Source organism: Vitis riparia, chromosome 1 (genome assembly GCF_004353265.1).
Source record: "Vitis riparia cultivar Riparia Gloire de Montpellier isolate 1030 chromosome 1, EGFV_Vit.rip_1.0, whole genome shotgun sequence".
Classification (NCBI taxonomy): domain Eukaryota; kingdom Viridiplantae; phylum Streptophyta; class Magnoliopsida; order Vitales; family Vitaceae; genus Vitis; species Vitis riparia.
This window is the reverse complement of record NC_048431.1, coordinates 18,736,698-18,752,236: the sequence shown is the minus strand read 5'-3', so window position 1 is coordinate 18,752,236 and position 15,539 is coordinate 18,736,698. Positions and strand designations below refer to the sequence as shown.

The 15,539-nt window shown below is 39.1% G+C and overlaps 1 protein-coding gene across 1 annotated transcript in view; it reads left to right on the top strand.

Moving 5' to 3' along the window:
- Nucleotides 1–13,663, top strand: part of LOC117910835 — a 60,001-nt gene extending 46,338 nt beyond the window's left edge. Inside the window, exon 8 of the mRNA XM_034825010.1 lies at nt 12,536–13,663. Coding sequence (XP_034680901.1) covers nt 12,536–13,221 — 686 coding nt within the window. The 3' untranslated portion in view covers nt 13,222–13,663. The remainder of the gene's footprint in view (nt 1–12,535) is intronic.
- Nucleotides 13,664–15,539: the final 1,876 nt, after the last annotated feature.

Below are 15,539 nucleotides of genomic sequence, written 5' to 3'. Positions count from 1 at the left end.
CCTAATAATCTGTATTGGGCCAGGTTGGATAGATTCTTGGTTTCTTCTAGTTGGCTAGATCAATTCAGTAGCGTGACTCAAAAAAGGTTGTCTAGGCCTGTTTCGGACCATTTTCCGGTGGTGCTGGAGGGTGGTACTGTGAGAAGAGGTCCTTCTCCGTTCAGATTCGAGAACATGTGGCTTAATGTTGAAGGGTTCCAAGGGTTAATCCATAGCTGGTGGCAGGGAGTGGAGGTGAGAGGCAGTGCCAGCTATAGGTTGGCTACAAAAATGAAAGCAGTGAAGCAAGAGCTTAAAGTGTGGAATAGGGAAGTGTTTGGGAGATTGGAAGACAATAAAGCTGCTGCCCTTCAATTAGTGGATCACTGGGACATGGTGGAATGTGAGAGAAGACTATCAGAGGAGGAAACAATATCAAAAAAGGAAGCAAAGGACAGTTTTGCTAAGTGGGTTTCGTTGGAGGAAACTCACTGGAGGCAGCATTCCAGAGAATTATGGCTAAGGGAAGGGGACAAAAATACAGGCTACTTCCATCGCATGGTGGCTGCCCATCGTAGATTCAATCATATGGACAGAATTAAGATAAATGGGGTGTGGATGACTGAGGAGAAGGATGTGAGAGAAGGGGTTGTTAATGCTTTCCAACATTTACTTACGGAAAATTCAGATTGGAAGGCGGATATTGAAATGCTTCAGTTAGAGCAACTAAATCAGCAAGAGGCAGAGAACTTGGAGCACCCCTTCTCGGAGGAGGAAATCCATAGTGCCCTGTTGGAGATGAATGGGGACAAAGCCCCGGGACCGGACGGCTTTACTATGGCTTTTTGGCAAAGATGCTGGGGCCTGGTTAAAGAGGAGGTGCTGGAATTTTTCAAAGAGTTCTATGAGCAAAGGGCTTTCATCAGGAGCATTAATAATACGTTTCTGGTTTTGATTCCCAAGAAGGGGGGGGCAGAGGATCTTGCGGATTTCAGGCCAATCAGTCTCTTGGGGGGCTGTACAAACTCTTGGCCAAAGTATTAGCCAATAGACTCAAAAAAGTGATAGGGAGAGTGGTATCAACTGATCAGAATGCTTTTGTAATGGGGAGGCAGATCCTTGATGCCTCCTTAATTGCAAATGAAGTAATTGATGCATGGCAAAAAAGGGGAGAGAGAGGTCTTATCTGTAAGCTGGACATAGAGAAAGCCTACGACAGTTTAAATTGGCAATTTTTGATGAAAGTCATGAGAAAGATGGGGTTCGGTCCTAAGTGGATGGGTTGGATGTGGAGTTGCATCTCCACAGCCAAGTTTTCGGTGTTGGTGAATGGAGTGTCGGCTGGGTTCTTTCCAAGTTCTAAGGGGTTGAGGCAAGGAGATCCCCTTTCCCCTTACTTTTTGTGATGGGGATGGAGGTGTTGAGCAATCTTATTAGGAGGGCTGTTGAAGGGGGGTTTTTGTCGGGATGTAGGATCCGAGGAGGAGGAAGGCAGCCTGTGCATGTTTCCCATCTGCTTTTTGCGGATGATACTATAGTTTTTTGTGAAGCCAAGAAGGAGTTCCTAACTTATTTGAGTTGGATTCTATTTTGGTTTGAAGCCGCCTCAGGGTTAAGGATAAATCTGGATAAAAGTGAAATAATCCCGGTTGGAGAGGTGGAAGAGATGGAGGAGATGGTTGCGGAATTGGGCTGCAAGGTGGGCTCTTTGCCTTCGGTGTATCTAGGGCTGCCTTTGGGGGCTCCTAACAAGAGTGCTGCCGTGTGGGATGGGGTGGAAGAGAAGATGAGAAGAAGACTTGCGCATTGGAAGCGTCAATATATCTCCAAAGGTGGGAGACTTATTCTTATTAAGAGCACAATGGCTAGTATACCATTGTATCAAATGTCTCTCTTCCGTATGCCAAAGTCGGTTGCGAGAAGGCTTGAAAAAGTGCAAAGGGATTTTCTTTGGGGAGGAGGAAACTTGGAAAGGAAAGTGCACCTTGTTAATTGGGAGGTTGTGTGTACGGAGAAGGAAAAGGGGGGCTTGGCCTAAGGAAGCTAACCCCGCTAAATAAGGCTTTGTTGGGAAAATGGATTTGGAGGTTTGCTTGTGAAAAGGAAAATCTGTGGAAACAAGTGCTTTTGGCGAAATACGGGCAAGAGGGTCTTGGTTGGATGACCAAAAAGGCTAATGGGGCATTTGGAGTAGGGGTTTGGAAGGAAATTATGAAGGAAAAAGATTGGTGTTGGGAAAACATGGCGTTTAATATGGGGAATGGTTCCAAAATCAGCTTTTGGAATGACCCTTGGTGCGGTTGTACAGTGCTGTCCCAAAGGTTTCCTCACCTTTATGAGATGGCTGCTAATAGGAATGGCACAGTAGAAGAAATGTGGGATCAGATTGTGGGCCATGGTGATTGGGATTTAAGATTTGTGAGGGGTTTCAATGATTGGGAGCTGGAAATGGTAGGTAATATGCTCCATTTTTTGAGGGGGTTCAAGCCTACTTTAGAAGAGGATGCTGTTTTTTGGAAAGGGGGGAGAAACGGACAGTTTAAAGTAAAAGAAGCATACAACTTGGTGGTAAATACCGTGGCTAATAATTTTCCGAAGAACAACATTTGGGTGGATAAAGTCCCAACAAAAATTCTGTTTTTTGCTTGGGAAGCTACTTGGGGTAAGGTGCTTACGCTTGATAGGCTTCAGAAAAGAGGGTGGCACCTCCCTAATCGGTGCTTCTTGTGTGGTTGCGAAGAGGAGACTGTAAATCACATCCTCATACATTGTATAGTGGCAAAAGTCCTATGGGATATGATATGTGCTTTGGTTGGTGTTCAATGGGTCTTTCCAGAAACTGTAAAGGAGGTCTTGTTAAGCTAGAGGGGCTCTTTTGTAGGGAAAAAAAGGAAAAAGATATGGAAGTCTATACCGTTGTACATTTTTTGGACCCTTTGGAAGGAAAGAAATAGGCTTGCTTTTAGGGGAGGGATGATAGATATTCAGAAACTTAAAAATTCTTTTGTCTGTAATTTATGGTGTTGGGCGAGAATGTATAGTGGAGAGAGGTCGCTGTCTCTTATAGGCTCGTTGGAGTGGATAGCCTCCACTTAAGGGCGGGTGGGTTTTTTGTTGTCTCTTTGGTGGTGAGGCTTAGCTAATTTGTATACCCCCTGTATACGTGTGGCTTTTTGGCCTCTTATCAATATATTCTATGCTTACTTATCAAAAAAAGCATGAGAATGCTTTTGTGGAGGGAAGACAATTTTTTTTTTTTTTTTGATAAATAAAAATCATATTCATTAAAAAATAAAAAACACCCCAAGGATGCCACAAAGTACATAGGAAGTATACAAATAACGTCTAAAGGAGGGAAGACAAATTCTTGATGTGGTGCTAATATCAAATGAGGCTATTGATTCAATGTTGAGGAATAAGAACTGGGGATTGTTGTGTAAACTTGATATTGAAAAGACTTATGACCATGTCAGTTGAGGTTTTTTTATAGCGATTATGGGCAAAATGGGGTTCAGCCAAAAATGGCTAGAGTGGATTAAGTGGTGCATTTTTATGGCCAGTTTGTTTGTTTAGGTTAATGGTTCTCCCACGGGTTTTTTTTTTCTGAAGCTCTAGGGGGTTGAGACAAGGGGACTCTTTTCCCCCTTTACTCTCTTTTGAAACTAGATTGTGTCATCCCTTTTCTTTAGGGATTATTTAGAACTCTTGGATTCCTTCTAAAGTGATCTTTTTCAACTGGGAAGCTTGTTGGGGTAAGACATTGAATTTGGACCAGCTCCATAAAAGTGGTTGGTCGTTAGTCAACTGGTGTGTTCTGTGCAAAGAGGAGATTGAGTCCATTGATCACATTCTTCTTCATTATGATAACGCTAGGATGGCATGGTTCCTTTGTGCGTACAAGGTGAAAGGCTTGGCGAGCCACTCCTTTATGTATTGTTTAGACTATTTGGAAGGAAAGAAATTGAAGAGTGTTTTGAAGATGGAGACATCAGGTTAAAGACTCAAAAGGTCTTTTCTTAACAATCTATCTCTGTGGATTCATGTGTACATTGATGAAAACACTACATCTTTAATTGATTTTGTATATTAGTTTGGGTAAGGGAGGGAGTGGTTTTTTGCTTTGCCTCTTGATGCTCATTGTATACGTTGTGTGGATAAGTGATGTGGGGATGAACCATTATGTGTTTCTTTTCCCTCTTTATATGCCTAAGTTGTTGCAAAAGAGGCTTGGGTGGCAGATCTTTGGGTACAACATGGGGAGTGGTCATTGGAATCCTTGTTTCTCACGACCTTTGAATGATTGGGAAGTGGATGCAATTGGGGATTTATTTGTCAAGTTGCAAGGAAAGGCAGTTGATATAGAGGGGGAAGATAAGATGGTGGATGAACTTGCACGGTCATAACTTCTTTGTGAAACTCTTATATGCCGCTTTGGAACCAGGAGGAGTTGTGTCTTTTCCAAGGCAGGTACTTTGGAATTTGAGTCCCTTCGAAAGTTAACTTTTTTGTGTGGGAGACAACTTGCGGAAATATTTTGACTTTAGATCAATTTCAGAAGAGAGGGTGGTCTTTGGTCAATAAGTGTTTTCTTTGCAAAGAAGAAGCAAAATCCATAGATCAAATCCTCCTTCATTGTTCTTTGGTTAGGGTCCGTTGGTAAGTGCTATTTGATCTCTTTGGTATTCATTGGGTGCAATCTACTACTGTAAAAGAGACTCTTTTAAGGTGGCATGGTTCTTTTATGGGTAGAAGGAGGAAAAATATTTGGAGTGTAGCTCCTTTATTTCTATTTTGGATGGTTTGGAAGGAAAAAAATATCAAGGCCTTTGAGAATGAGGATCATTCAATTTAGTATTTGAGGATGTTCTCTTCTAGAAATTTGTTTGCTTAGGTAAAGCAGTATATAAAGATTGATTCTTTGTCTTTGTTCGATTTCTTTGAGTGGTTAAGGGCGAGGGTTGTTGTTGGGGTTCTTTTCTTGTTTTTGTGCTTTAAGGCGCCTTTTGTATATGTCCTATATAATTTGGAGTGTTCTTGTGGCGTTTTTATTTTTTAATGCATTTGGTTTTATTTATATTTATGATAGAAACCTAAAAATAAATTAAAAGCACTAGAGAAAGGACACACCAAAGTACACACATTGTGTCATATGCAGCAGCCAACAAGAAAAAAGGAAGAGAGAACAAAAACTAACTTCCTCTGGTTACTTGGAGCTCAATCAATCTACAAAACTTATCATGGTCATAGAATGATCATCTATGTACACTTTATAGCCCAATCTAAAACGTTACACATAAAGGAAGACTTGATTATTTGATCCAACTATTCTACATCTTTAAATGACCTCTTAGTTCTTTCTTTCCATAACATTCAAAATATGCATAAGGGAGTGACACTCCAAGCTTTCTTCTGCTTCTTTCCATGTCAACTCAGGAGATTTTCTCTTACTGAAAAGTGAATCACCTAAGCCCACTCCAAATAGAGAAAAAACCAGCTGCCATAGGTTTATTGCTTTGGTACACTAAAGAGGCAGATAGTCAATTAACTCTTCTTCCTTTTTACACTTATTATATGATAATTACACGGACCTCCCTACATTTTCTGAAATAACATTAACCTCCCTCGTTAGATTTTGTCTCCCAACTTTCATTAATGGAGGTATAAAATGACAAACTTCATCTTCTTCAAATGCTAGTAGAACAACCACATTTTGCTGTCTTCTTACCATTTTTATTTTTTATTTTTTATTTCATTTTTCAACATGTTATTTTCAAATGCACTTCCTTAGTTTCATCTCATTCAAAAACCATCCCAACCTTTATTTTCTACAAAAATTAATGAACCAAATTTTAAGAAATATCTTAAAAAAAATTCTATCTTAACCCCAACCTTGCCAGGATTGCAGTCATGCTTATGACATCAGGAAATAATAAAAAAAAATGGAGAAGGAGATGAAAAAGGCCTCTATTGTTAATAGGATGTGCGGCAACCAATTAGTTAGGTTTGCCGCAGCTTGAGCCCAAGCCCATTGAGGCTTGCGGCAAGTCTTTAAGTGCTGCAGCATGAGCCCAAGCCCATTGAGGCTTGCAGTAGGTCTTTAAGCCCTATTTTTCTCTATATGCGGCAGGTCTTTATTATCTTTATTTTGTACAGTTGGGTTTTCCATATAGGAGTAGCATGTACAGCTAGGGGATTAGAAGAAAATCTCTGTAGTAATTAGCGGAAACGCTGTGAAATCTTATTGTATAGTTCCTATATATACGAAAGGTCTAAAGACCTGAAGGTCATTCAGACAAATTGACATGGTATCAGAACAAAGACGCAAGAATTGTTTCTTGGCTATTGGGATCTATTGAGCCTCACATGGTGAATAACCTTTGTTGCTTCACGACTGCTAAAGAGATGTGGGAGTATCTGAGGCGTATCTACAATCAAGACAACAATGCTCAAAGGTTCTAGTTGGAATTGGAGATTGCTAACTACAACCAAGGAAATCTGTCCATTAGAACAATTTTATGGTGGATTTCTGAACTTATGGAGTGAGTATTTGAGCATTGTTCATGCCAAGGTTCCTCAAGCAGCACTAAGTGCACTTCAGGATGTTCATGCCGAGAGTCAGAGAGATCAATATCTAATGAAGTTGAGATCAGAATTTGAGACTACACGGGCAGGTTTGCTAAGCTGTGATCCTGTCCCCTCATTGGATGTCTGTCTTAGTGAATTGTTAAGAGAGGAGTAGTGGTTGTCCACTCAACTTGGAATGACTCAAGCTAGGATTCATTCCGAGGTGGTTAACATGGCCTATGCTGCTCAGGGAAGAGGAAGAAACCAGGCAAAAATTAAATGCTACAGCTGCAAGGAATATGGGCATATTGCATGGAATTGCAGCAAGAAATTCTGCAACTATTGCAGGAAAGATGGCCATATCATTAAGGAATGCCCAATACGACCCGAAAACAAACAGGACAAGCATTTCATGTGGATGTTCAGATCCCACCAGTGGCTTCAGATCTTTCACAGAATGTTGCATCCACTTCAATTGGACCAGCTGGCATTAATCAACTTGGACTCACACCCGAGATGGTGCAACAAATGATTATGTCAGCTTTCTCTGCTTTTGGACTTCAAGGTAAGAGTTGGAAACTCACACCTTCTTGGTTTGTGGATTCGGGAGCCTCAAATCATATGACTGGCAGCACAGATATGTTACATGGTATTTGCAAGTATGAAGGTGCCCAACACATTCAGATTGCCAATGGCTGTACGCTTCCTATTACTGCTGTTGGCACTCTTGGTCATGGTTTTAGTGATGTTTTTGTGTCACTGGGGTTGTCTACAAACTTGATTTCTGTCGGCCAATTGGTGGATGCTAACTGTGATGTTCATTTTTCTTGTGGTGGTTGTATTGTGTGGGATCAGGTGTCTGGGACGATGATCACGAATGGGCCTAAAGTGGGACGTTTATTTCCTCTTCATTTTTCTATTCCTAGTTTAATGTCTTTGGCTTGCACTACAGTAGCAAATAAAAGTGAGGTATGGCATAAAAGATTGGGCCATCCAAATTCTATAGTATTGACACATCGAAACATGGTCATTTGGGGAATAAAGATCAGTTTTTATCTCTTAGTTTGTGTCTCGATTGTGCTACCTGTACACTTGGCAAAAGCAAGACCTTACCTTTTCCTATGCATGGCAGTCGTGCTACAAAATGCTTTGAGATCATTCATTCTAATGGTTAGGGTGTTAGTCCCGTTATTTCACATGCTCAGTACAAGTATTTTGTAACTTTCATCGATGATTATAGTCATTTCACCTGGGTCTACTTTCGTCGATCCAAGGCAAATGTGTTCTCTGTGTTTCAAACCTTTATTGCTCTAAATTGAAACACAATTTTCAGCTTGTATTAAGGTCTTGCATTCTGATTCAAGGGGAGAGTATATGTCTCACAATTTTCAGAACTACTTACAATAGAAGGGGATCCTTTCTCAACGCTCTTGCCCCTACACCCCACAGAAAAGGGATGGCTGAGCGCAAGAATTGACATCTCTTGTATGTTGTTCGTACTTTGTTAATTGAATCCTCCGTTCCATCTAAATTTTGGGTTGAAGCCTTGTCTACTGCTATCTACTTGATTAATCACTTGCCTATGCAAACCTTGCAGTATGACTCTCCTTATCTCCACTTGTTTGGTAATCATCCTGAGTATCAGTCCCTTCATACTTTTGGGTGTGTTTGTTTTGTCCATCTCCCACCCATTGAACGTCACAAACTTACTGCTCAATCTGCACGATGTGCTTTTATGGGGTATAGTAATGCGCAGAAAGGTTTTGCTTTATGATGCTACTGCTAACAAACTTCGTGTATCCTGAAATGTGATTTTCTTTGAGAATCAACATTTCTTTCAGTCACCTTTTTTCGCAATCTGATCTTGCCATGCTTCCCAATTTTGATGATGTGTCCCATGTTGTTGAACGCTTTAAGCTGGGCTTTGTGTACCAACAATGTTGTCCATGCCCAACAACGCCCCTTCCTGCCACTGATTCCCCACCTGATCCAGTGGATAGTGAACCTCAACGGTCTAGTAGAGTCACTCGACCTTCGGATAGGTATGGTTTTCCTCATACATCACTCACTGTGACTTTGGATACTTTTGTCGTGCCTCATTCTTATTCTCAGGCATCTTTTCAAGCTTGTTGGCAACGAGCTATGCAAGAAGAGCTTTATGCACTACAAGACAATCGCACTTGGGATATTGTGTTTTGTCCTCCTAATGTGAAACCTATTGGGTGTAAATGGGTCTATTCAATTAAGTTCCGATCCGATGGCTCCTTAGAGAGGTATAAGGCTCACTTGGTAGCCCTTGGAAAGCAGTAGGAGTATGGTGTTGATTATGAGGAAATTTTTGCACCTGTTGCTAACATGACTATGGTGCGGAGCCATTGCTACCTCTAAAGGTTGGGCTCTCTTGCAAATGGATGTCAAGAATGCTTTTCTACATGGGGATCTCAAGGAGGACATCTATATGACTCCTCCCCAGGGTCTGTTTTCTACACCATCTTCGGATGTTTGTCACCTAAAACGGTCTCTGTATGGCTTAAAGCAGGCATTGTGTGCTTGGTTTGATAAGTTTCATTCCACTCTTCTTGATTTCCATTTTGTTCAAAGCAATTTTGATTCATCTCTCTTTCTTCGCAAGACTGCTATCGGGATTGTTGTGCTTCTGGTCTATGTGGATGATATCGTGATTACAGGAATGGACTCCCAGTTGATTGAGCAGTTACAACAGCACCTCAAGGCTTCCTTTCATATGAAAGATCTTGGCCATCTACAGTATTTCCTCGGCCTTAAGGTTTAAACCACACTAGAAGGTACATATCTGCATCAGCACAAGTATACACAGGAGGTGATTACTTTGGCTGGTCTTCAGGACGAAAATTTGGTTCTTACACCTTTGGAGGTGAATTTGAAATTGCAACAAGAGGAAGGGGAACTTCTTTCTGATCCCTCATTCTACCAGCAATTGGTTGGGAGCTTAAACTATTTAACGATTACAAGACCTGATATTTCTTTTGCTGTCCAGTAGGTTAGTCAGTTTATGCAAGCACCTCGCCACCTTCATCTTCTTGTTGTTCGACGTATCATTCGCTATCTCAAGGGGACTTCTGGATGTGGATTGTTCTTTCCAGTTGGTTCTTCTCTTCTGCTGGCCGGTTATAGTGATGCTGATTGGGCAGGTTGTGCAGACACTCGTCGTTCTGTCACAGGGTGGTGCATGTTTCTTGGAAATGCTCTTATCTCTTGGAAGAGTAAGAAGCAGGCTCGCGTTTCAAAATCTTCTACAAAGTCTGAGTATTGTGCTATGTCCTGTGCTTGCTTTGAGATTGTATGGTTTCGTGGGTTGTTAGCTGAACTTGGTTTTCCTCAGCTCCAGCCTACTCCGCTTCATGCTGACAACACGAGTGCTATTCAGATTGCTGCTAACCCCATCTTTCATGAGCAGACCAAGTATGTTGAGGTGGATTGTCATTCCATACATGAAGCTTTTGATGGGGGTGTGATTACTCTTCCTCATATTTCCACCGTTCTTCAGACTGCTGATGTGTTCACGAAGGCTCTTACTCAGCACCGTCGTCAATACATGATTGACAACTTGATGCTTTTTATCCGCCCGCATCAATTTGAGGGGTGATGTTAATAGGATGTGTGGCAACTTATTAGTTAGGTTTGCCGCAGCTTGAGCCCAAGCCCATTGAGGCTTGTGGTAGGTCTTTAAGCCCTATTTTTCTCTATATGCAGTAGGTCTTTATTATCTTTATTTTGTATAGTTGGGTTTTCCATATAGGAGTAGTATGTACAGCTAAGGGATTGGAAGAAAATCTCTATTGTAATTAGCGGAAACGTTATGAAATCTTGTTGTATAGTTCCTATATATACGAAAGGTCTAAAGACGTGAGGGTCATTCAGACAAATTGACATATGTTGCATCTTTAAAAATCTTAATTGGAAGCACCTTTGCAAATGCATGCTTCAAATCCTTAAATTTAAAAAAGAACCCAATTTTGTATCACAATTTTCTTGCTTAAATGCAGAAAATTCAACATATACTTAATTAGCACTAGTCAAAAGGCTTTAGGGTGTTGGATCTAGATAAGAAATCAAAGCCTCATTTTACAACAAAATGACTGTAAAGTGAGAAATAAAATTAGGTTTTACAGTGTTAGGGGGAAAATGGAGAGGTTCACACAGCCATGGGAAGACAACAACAATAAATTAACAAATAAATAAAAGAAAAGAAAAGAAAAAAAACCTTAGATGAAAAAACTTGAAGAGAAAATAATATAGTAAATACAAATAATATGGAAGCAAATGAGATGATTTGGTTTCATGAAGTTTTAGGTAAACCAAACACACAGATACACATGGGCACAAAAAGAAAATGAGGAAAAGGTTAATTTTTTAATAGGATGAGATAATCTTTGAAAATAGGGGAAAATTTCTCCCAAGAATAAAATGAAAGAAATAGACCATAGCTAGCATGGTTTGCCACTGTAGAGCAAGTCAAAGTCTGACAAAGGGGAAAAAAGAAAAAAACAATTTGAAAAAGAAAAGTAAAAGTGAAGAGAAGATGATGAATGGCAGGATTTGGATATTAGGGCTTTGGAGATAGGGAAGATGATGAAAATGGTAGCTGGTCATATCTAAATGTCAGATTCAGGGTTCATTCTAATTTCAATTAATGGCTAATTAGTTTATTTTATTGATTTATTTTTGAGTAATTAGAAATAGTTTACATTGAAATTAATTAGGGTAATTAGAATTTGTTTATAAATTTTTATTAGAATTAGATTGGATCAAAATGGGTATTTTAGAAAAGATTAGGGGTTACCTTACATTTTACACCTTCCTGTATATTCTGTGTACTTCTAATAATAATGATATCATAACAATAACAGGTTTTGGACTTTTTTGCTGATCCATTGTTTTTGTTGTTACTAATCTCTTGTTGCATACATGTTTTGCTTCCTTTGCTCTGCTTCCTTTTGCCCCTTCTGTGGATGATTAGCTTGTTTACATATCATATCTGATAGACATACATGCAGTTCTAAATTCTTATAGCCTTCTATGCAAAGAGAATTTTTCATAACCTATGTTATGGGTGTTGTGTTGCCGAATGAGTTTCCCACTCTAGTTAAGATCTCCATTCTGCAATTTAGTAGGCAAACCATCTAGAAACTGTTAACAGGAATTTCTTGTTTACCCATGACTTGTAATGTTTGTGCATGATGCATATAGAAGTACTAGAAGACAATTACAATATAAAATGCCTTATCAAATTTGCATAATAACCTTTCTGGCAATACTCTTTGCATCTGTTCCAAGCTCCTATTCAGTTTCAACTTCAGTTCCTTTGGTATTCTGCTTCTCTGCTGTTCAAACAAACTTCGAACTTCAGTTTGAACTCTATAAGTTGAAAGCATGGATCACAACTTCCCCTGCTAGTCACATTATGCAATTCCATTCCCTTCCTCTTTTTCTTTTTCAATGAATGATTGAATTTCTCATTTTCATCTTGACTTAGATGAATTAACTTGCAATCTTAATTGGTTGTGTAATTGCACCTTTGTCATGCTGCTGTAGCTATTTATTACATCTTGGTTATGTTCACTGGTTTTTTTGAATAGTTCCACCTTTATGCAATAGCACTTGTATGCATATGAGGATTTAACATTTTGCTACCCTATTCATATTAAGTACATAAAAAAGTGTAATCATTGCATGTTGTAATTACCATGTGGACATGATGTAATTGGAGAATTAAAATAGTTTCTTGGCATAAACCAGAGGTGAAGGTATCATGTGGACAATAACATAATTTTCAATTATATGGCAGGCTTACCATGATGAGTTGGGGTTTCTGGAATCATCCATTCTTCTCCATATTCTTTCAATTGTTTTTCTCTTATATTTTTTCTTTTTAAATCCTTACAGGTATACTTATGTTTGCTTATTAGAGTTCTGCTTCTTTTTATTAGCTGTGCTTTTTGGGTTTTGCTAGGCATTTTATGGACAAAAGCAGAAAAAAAAATCAGGAATCAGAATTTATTTAAGGAAGCATCCCCAACTATAATTCACAAGGAAGCTCCTGTCGCAAAGGAAAAACAGCATGAAGTCCTATTGAAGAACAGAAATCCAAAAAGAGCATATAAATACAACCGGATAAGATCTTACACATCAAGCAGATCACATGAAGCAGCCTATCATGTGGTTGTTGGTTCAATCCTTGTTGCTACTGACAAGCTTCTTGATGCCCATCCATTTGATAAATCCACAATTCTCATTGTGAAGGCAGATCAGGCTACAGGATTTCATGGTTTGATTATCAACAAACATATCAATTGGGAATCTCTCAATGACTTGGCAGAAGGTGTAGATCACCTGAAAGAGGCTCCTTTATCCTTTGGAGGCCCAGTCGTAAAACGTGGAAAGCCTCTTGTTGCTTTAACTCGAAGGGTTTTTAAAGATCAGCACCCAGAAGTCTTACCTGGTGTTTACTTTCTTGATCAGTCTGCCACAGTTTCGGAAATTGAAGGGCTGAAGTCAGGAAACGAATCTGTTACAGAGTATTGGTTTTTCGTGGGTTTTTCAAATTGGGGTTGGGACCAGCTATTTGATGAGATTGCTGAAGGAGCTTGGAACATGACTGATGATAATATGGGACAGTTAGATTGGCCATTGAGGTGATAATTAACAGCTTTGGGTCATATCTAACATTATACAGCTTTGGAGTTCCCCATATAGGAATTCTGAAAGAGCGGCCAAACACTGGAGAAGATAGAGAGAGATAAGTAGAAGTTGCTCTTTTATGTTTGTAATATTTTGTCTATTTTATGTTCTGTGCAGAAGCAGTGCATATATAGGCTTTTGCTATTGATTTTGTTAAACGAACGGAGCTTCTGGCAGAATCTTGGTTGTATTTTAGTGTACCTTGAAAATTATCAATCTCAAGGTACCATTTTAATATTTTGGCTTAGCGTTTTAGATGCATTTTTCACCAGAGTTAAAACATGACCATCATATATTTGTAAATACATTATTAAATTTTTTTTGTCATATGCACACAAACTCCATATATGGACCTTTACTATTTATTTTGGTAAATGAAATGAGCTTCATGCTTGATTTATATTGGTCCACCTCTTCCTTGCAAATTTGTCTTCCCATTTCAGTATTTGGCTCGGATCATGATGGATAGCATTTTGGTTTCTTGAACTTCAAGACTGTATTTGCCTAATTGGAGAAATGAGTATATTTGCCTCATATGTCTAAGTACTTCAACTTGGTAGTGATCTCTGTGCCTGAATTTGGGAACTTAAGGAAATTTTTCTGTCAAAAAATAAAAAATATATTCCATCTTTTAAGTGTGCAGGAGCAGGACTGGGTTTTAGTTGAAATAATTCAGTGAGAAATATTTATGATGGTTTGAACATGTACAACAGAATCCCGGTGAGGATGAGAGATTTGATTCAAGTTAAAGGTGCTCAAGCAGTAAGGGGAAGATACAAAAGAGCTTGGGTGGAGGCAAAGAGAACGGAGCAATAGTTCACAGAGGATAGAACTCAGATAGGGGGTGAATAGCAGACTGAGGATTCATGTAGCCAACCCCAGTTGGGATTTAAGATTTCGTTTTCATTGTTGTAATAGTACTTAAGCTTGAAAAATGGAGCCCTGGGCCTTCAACAGATTTTGAAGTATATACTATGGGTTAAAAGGATATAAGCATTAGATGTTGAAAACTTTTGAAATGGCTGATGGGAACTTGTAAAATTCATCAGAACTCAAACCTTGGTTTATGTCAAACTTGGGTATTGATGTGGTACTTGAATGAGTTTGGAATTATCATACTTGAGATGCAACCATACGTTCATACGATATTTAGGGTAGTGCATAATAAGCATGCAAAGATATAGCTTACAGTGTAGGAGGAGAGAACTCCTCAAGTTAAGTTAGACAATCAGCATCTTAGAGGTATGCATTTGGCTCAGGGCGAATGTGTTTAGGTCGGTCCAGCAGTTGATGGTTTTTAAGAATGATAATCCATTTAGGTTGAGTTTGGCATCTGGTGCCCATTGTGAAGTCTCTAGTGTTAAAACATGAGCTGTGGGCTAACATCATGTAAAACACGGGCAGGAAGCAATGGTGGTCAACTAAGCTAGAGGATGGCAATAAAATTAGAGTTGCACATTTGTTCAGTTGCTCATAGGTAGACGCTTTCTTTGTAGACTAATCTTTTGGGTCTCAATAGAAGATTCCTAGGTTGTAGTCACCATTGGGACCCCTTTAAGATGGCTTCCTTGCCAGGGTAACCTCTTTACTCAAATATAGAGTTCCTCTCTTTTCCGGGAAAATCTTATTTTCAACCCATTTTGAGTTGTAATCTTTTCAAGTTGCCCAAGGTTGTACTCAAAAAATTTTAAATTATTGGCACTTGGTCAAACCTGATATTATGAAAGCTTGGCAAGTATTCAACAATAACCGTAGAAAACAAATTGGAGAAGCAACCCATAACTAGTAGTGGCAGCCAGGCTCTTCCGGAACAAAGCAGAAGTGTGAAACAATTTTTTAGAAACGGTTTCTATAATAGGTTTGCAATTATTTTAAGAAGAAAATTATGTTTGGGAATGTGAATGTGAATAACAGTTTTCTCGGTTTATTTTTCTTAGTAATTTTTTTCTTTTCTTAGTACTTTCCGGGACCAAACATAACCATAGTGTTCTTCATATGTTTATTGTTACTGAAAATATTTTGCAGAAAAACACCCCTTTCTCTTCCAAATTTCTCAGTAAACCTACTGTAATTGAATCGAGTCTATGGTGTTCTCATAGAAACTGCACCCAGCTCAGCCCATTGCTACCCAAGTCAGATCTCCACCAGATTGTTTCATTTGTGGTAAGTATAGGGTTTATCTATTTTTTCTTCTTTAGGGATTGTCTCATTTTCAATGCATCTTCTATTCGATCAGGTCAAACATGATATGATGAATATTGGTTCAAATATTCAAA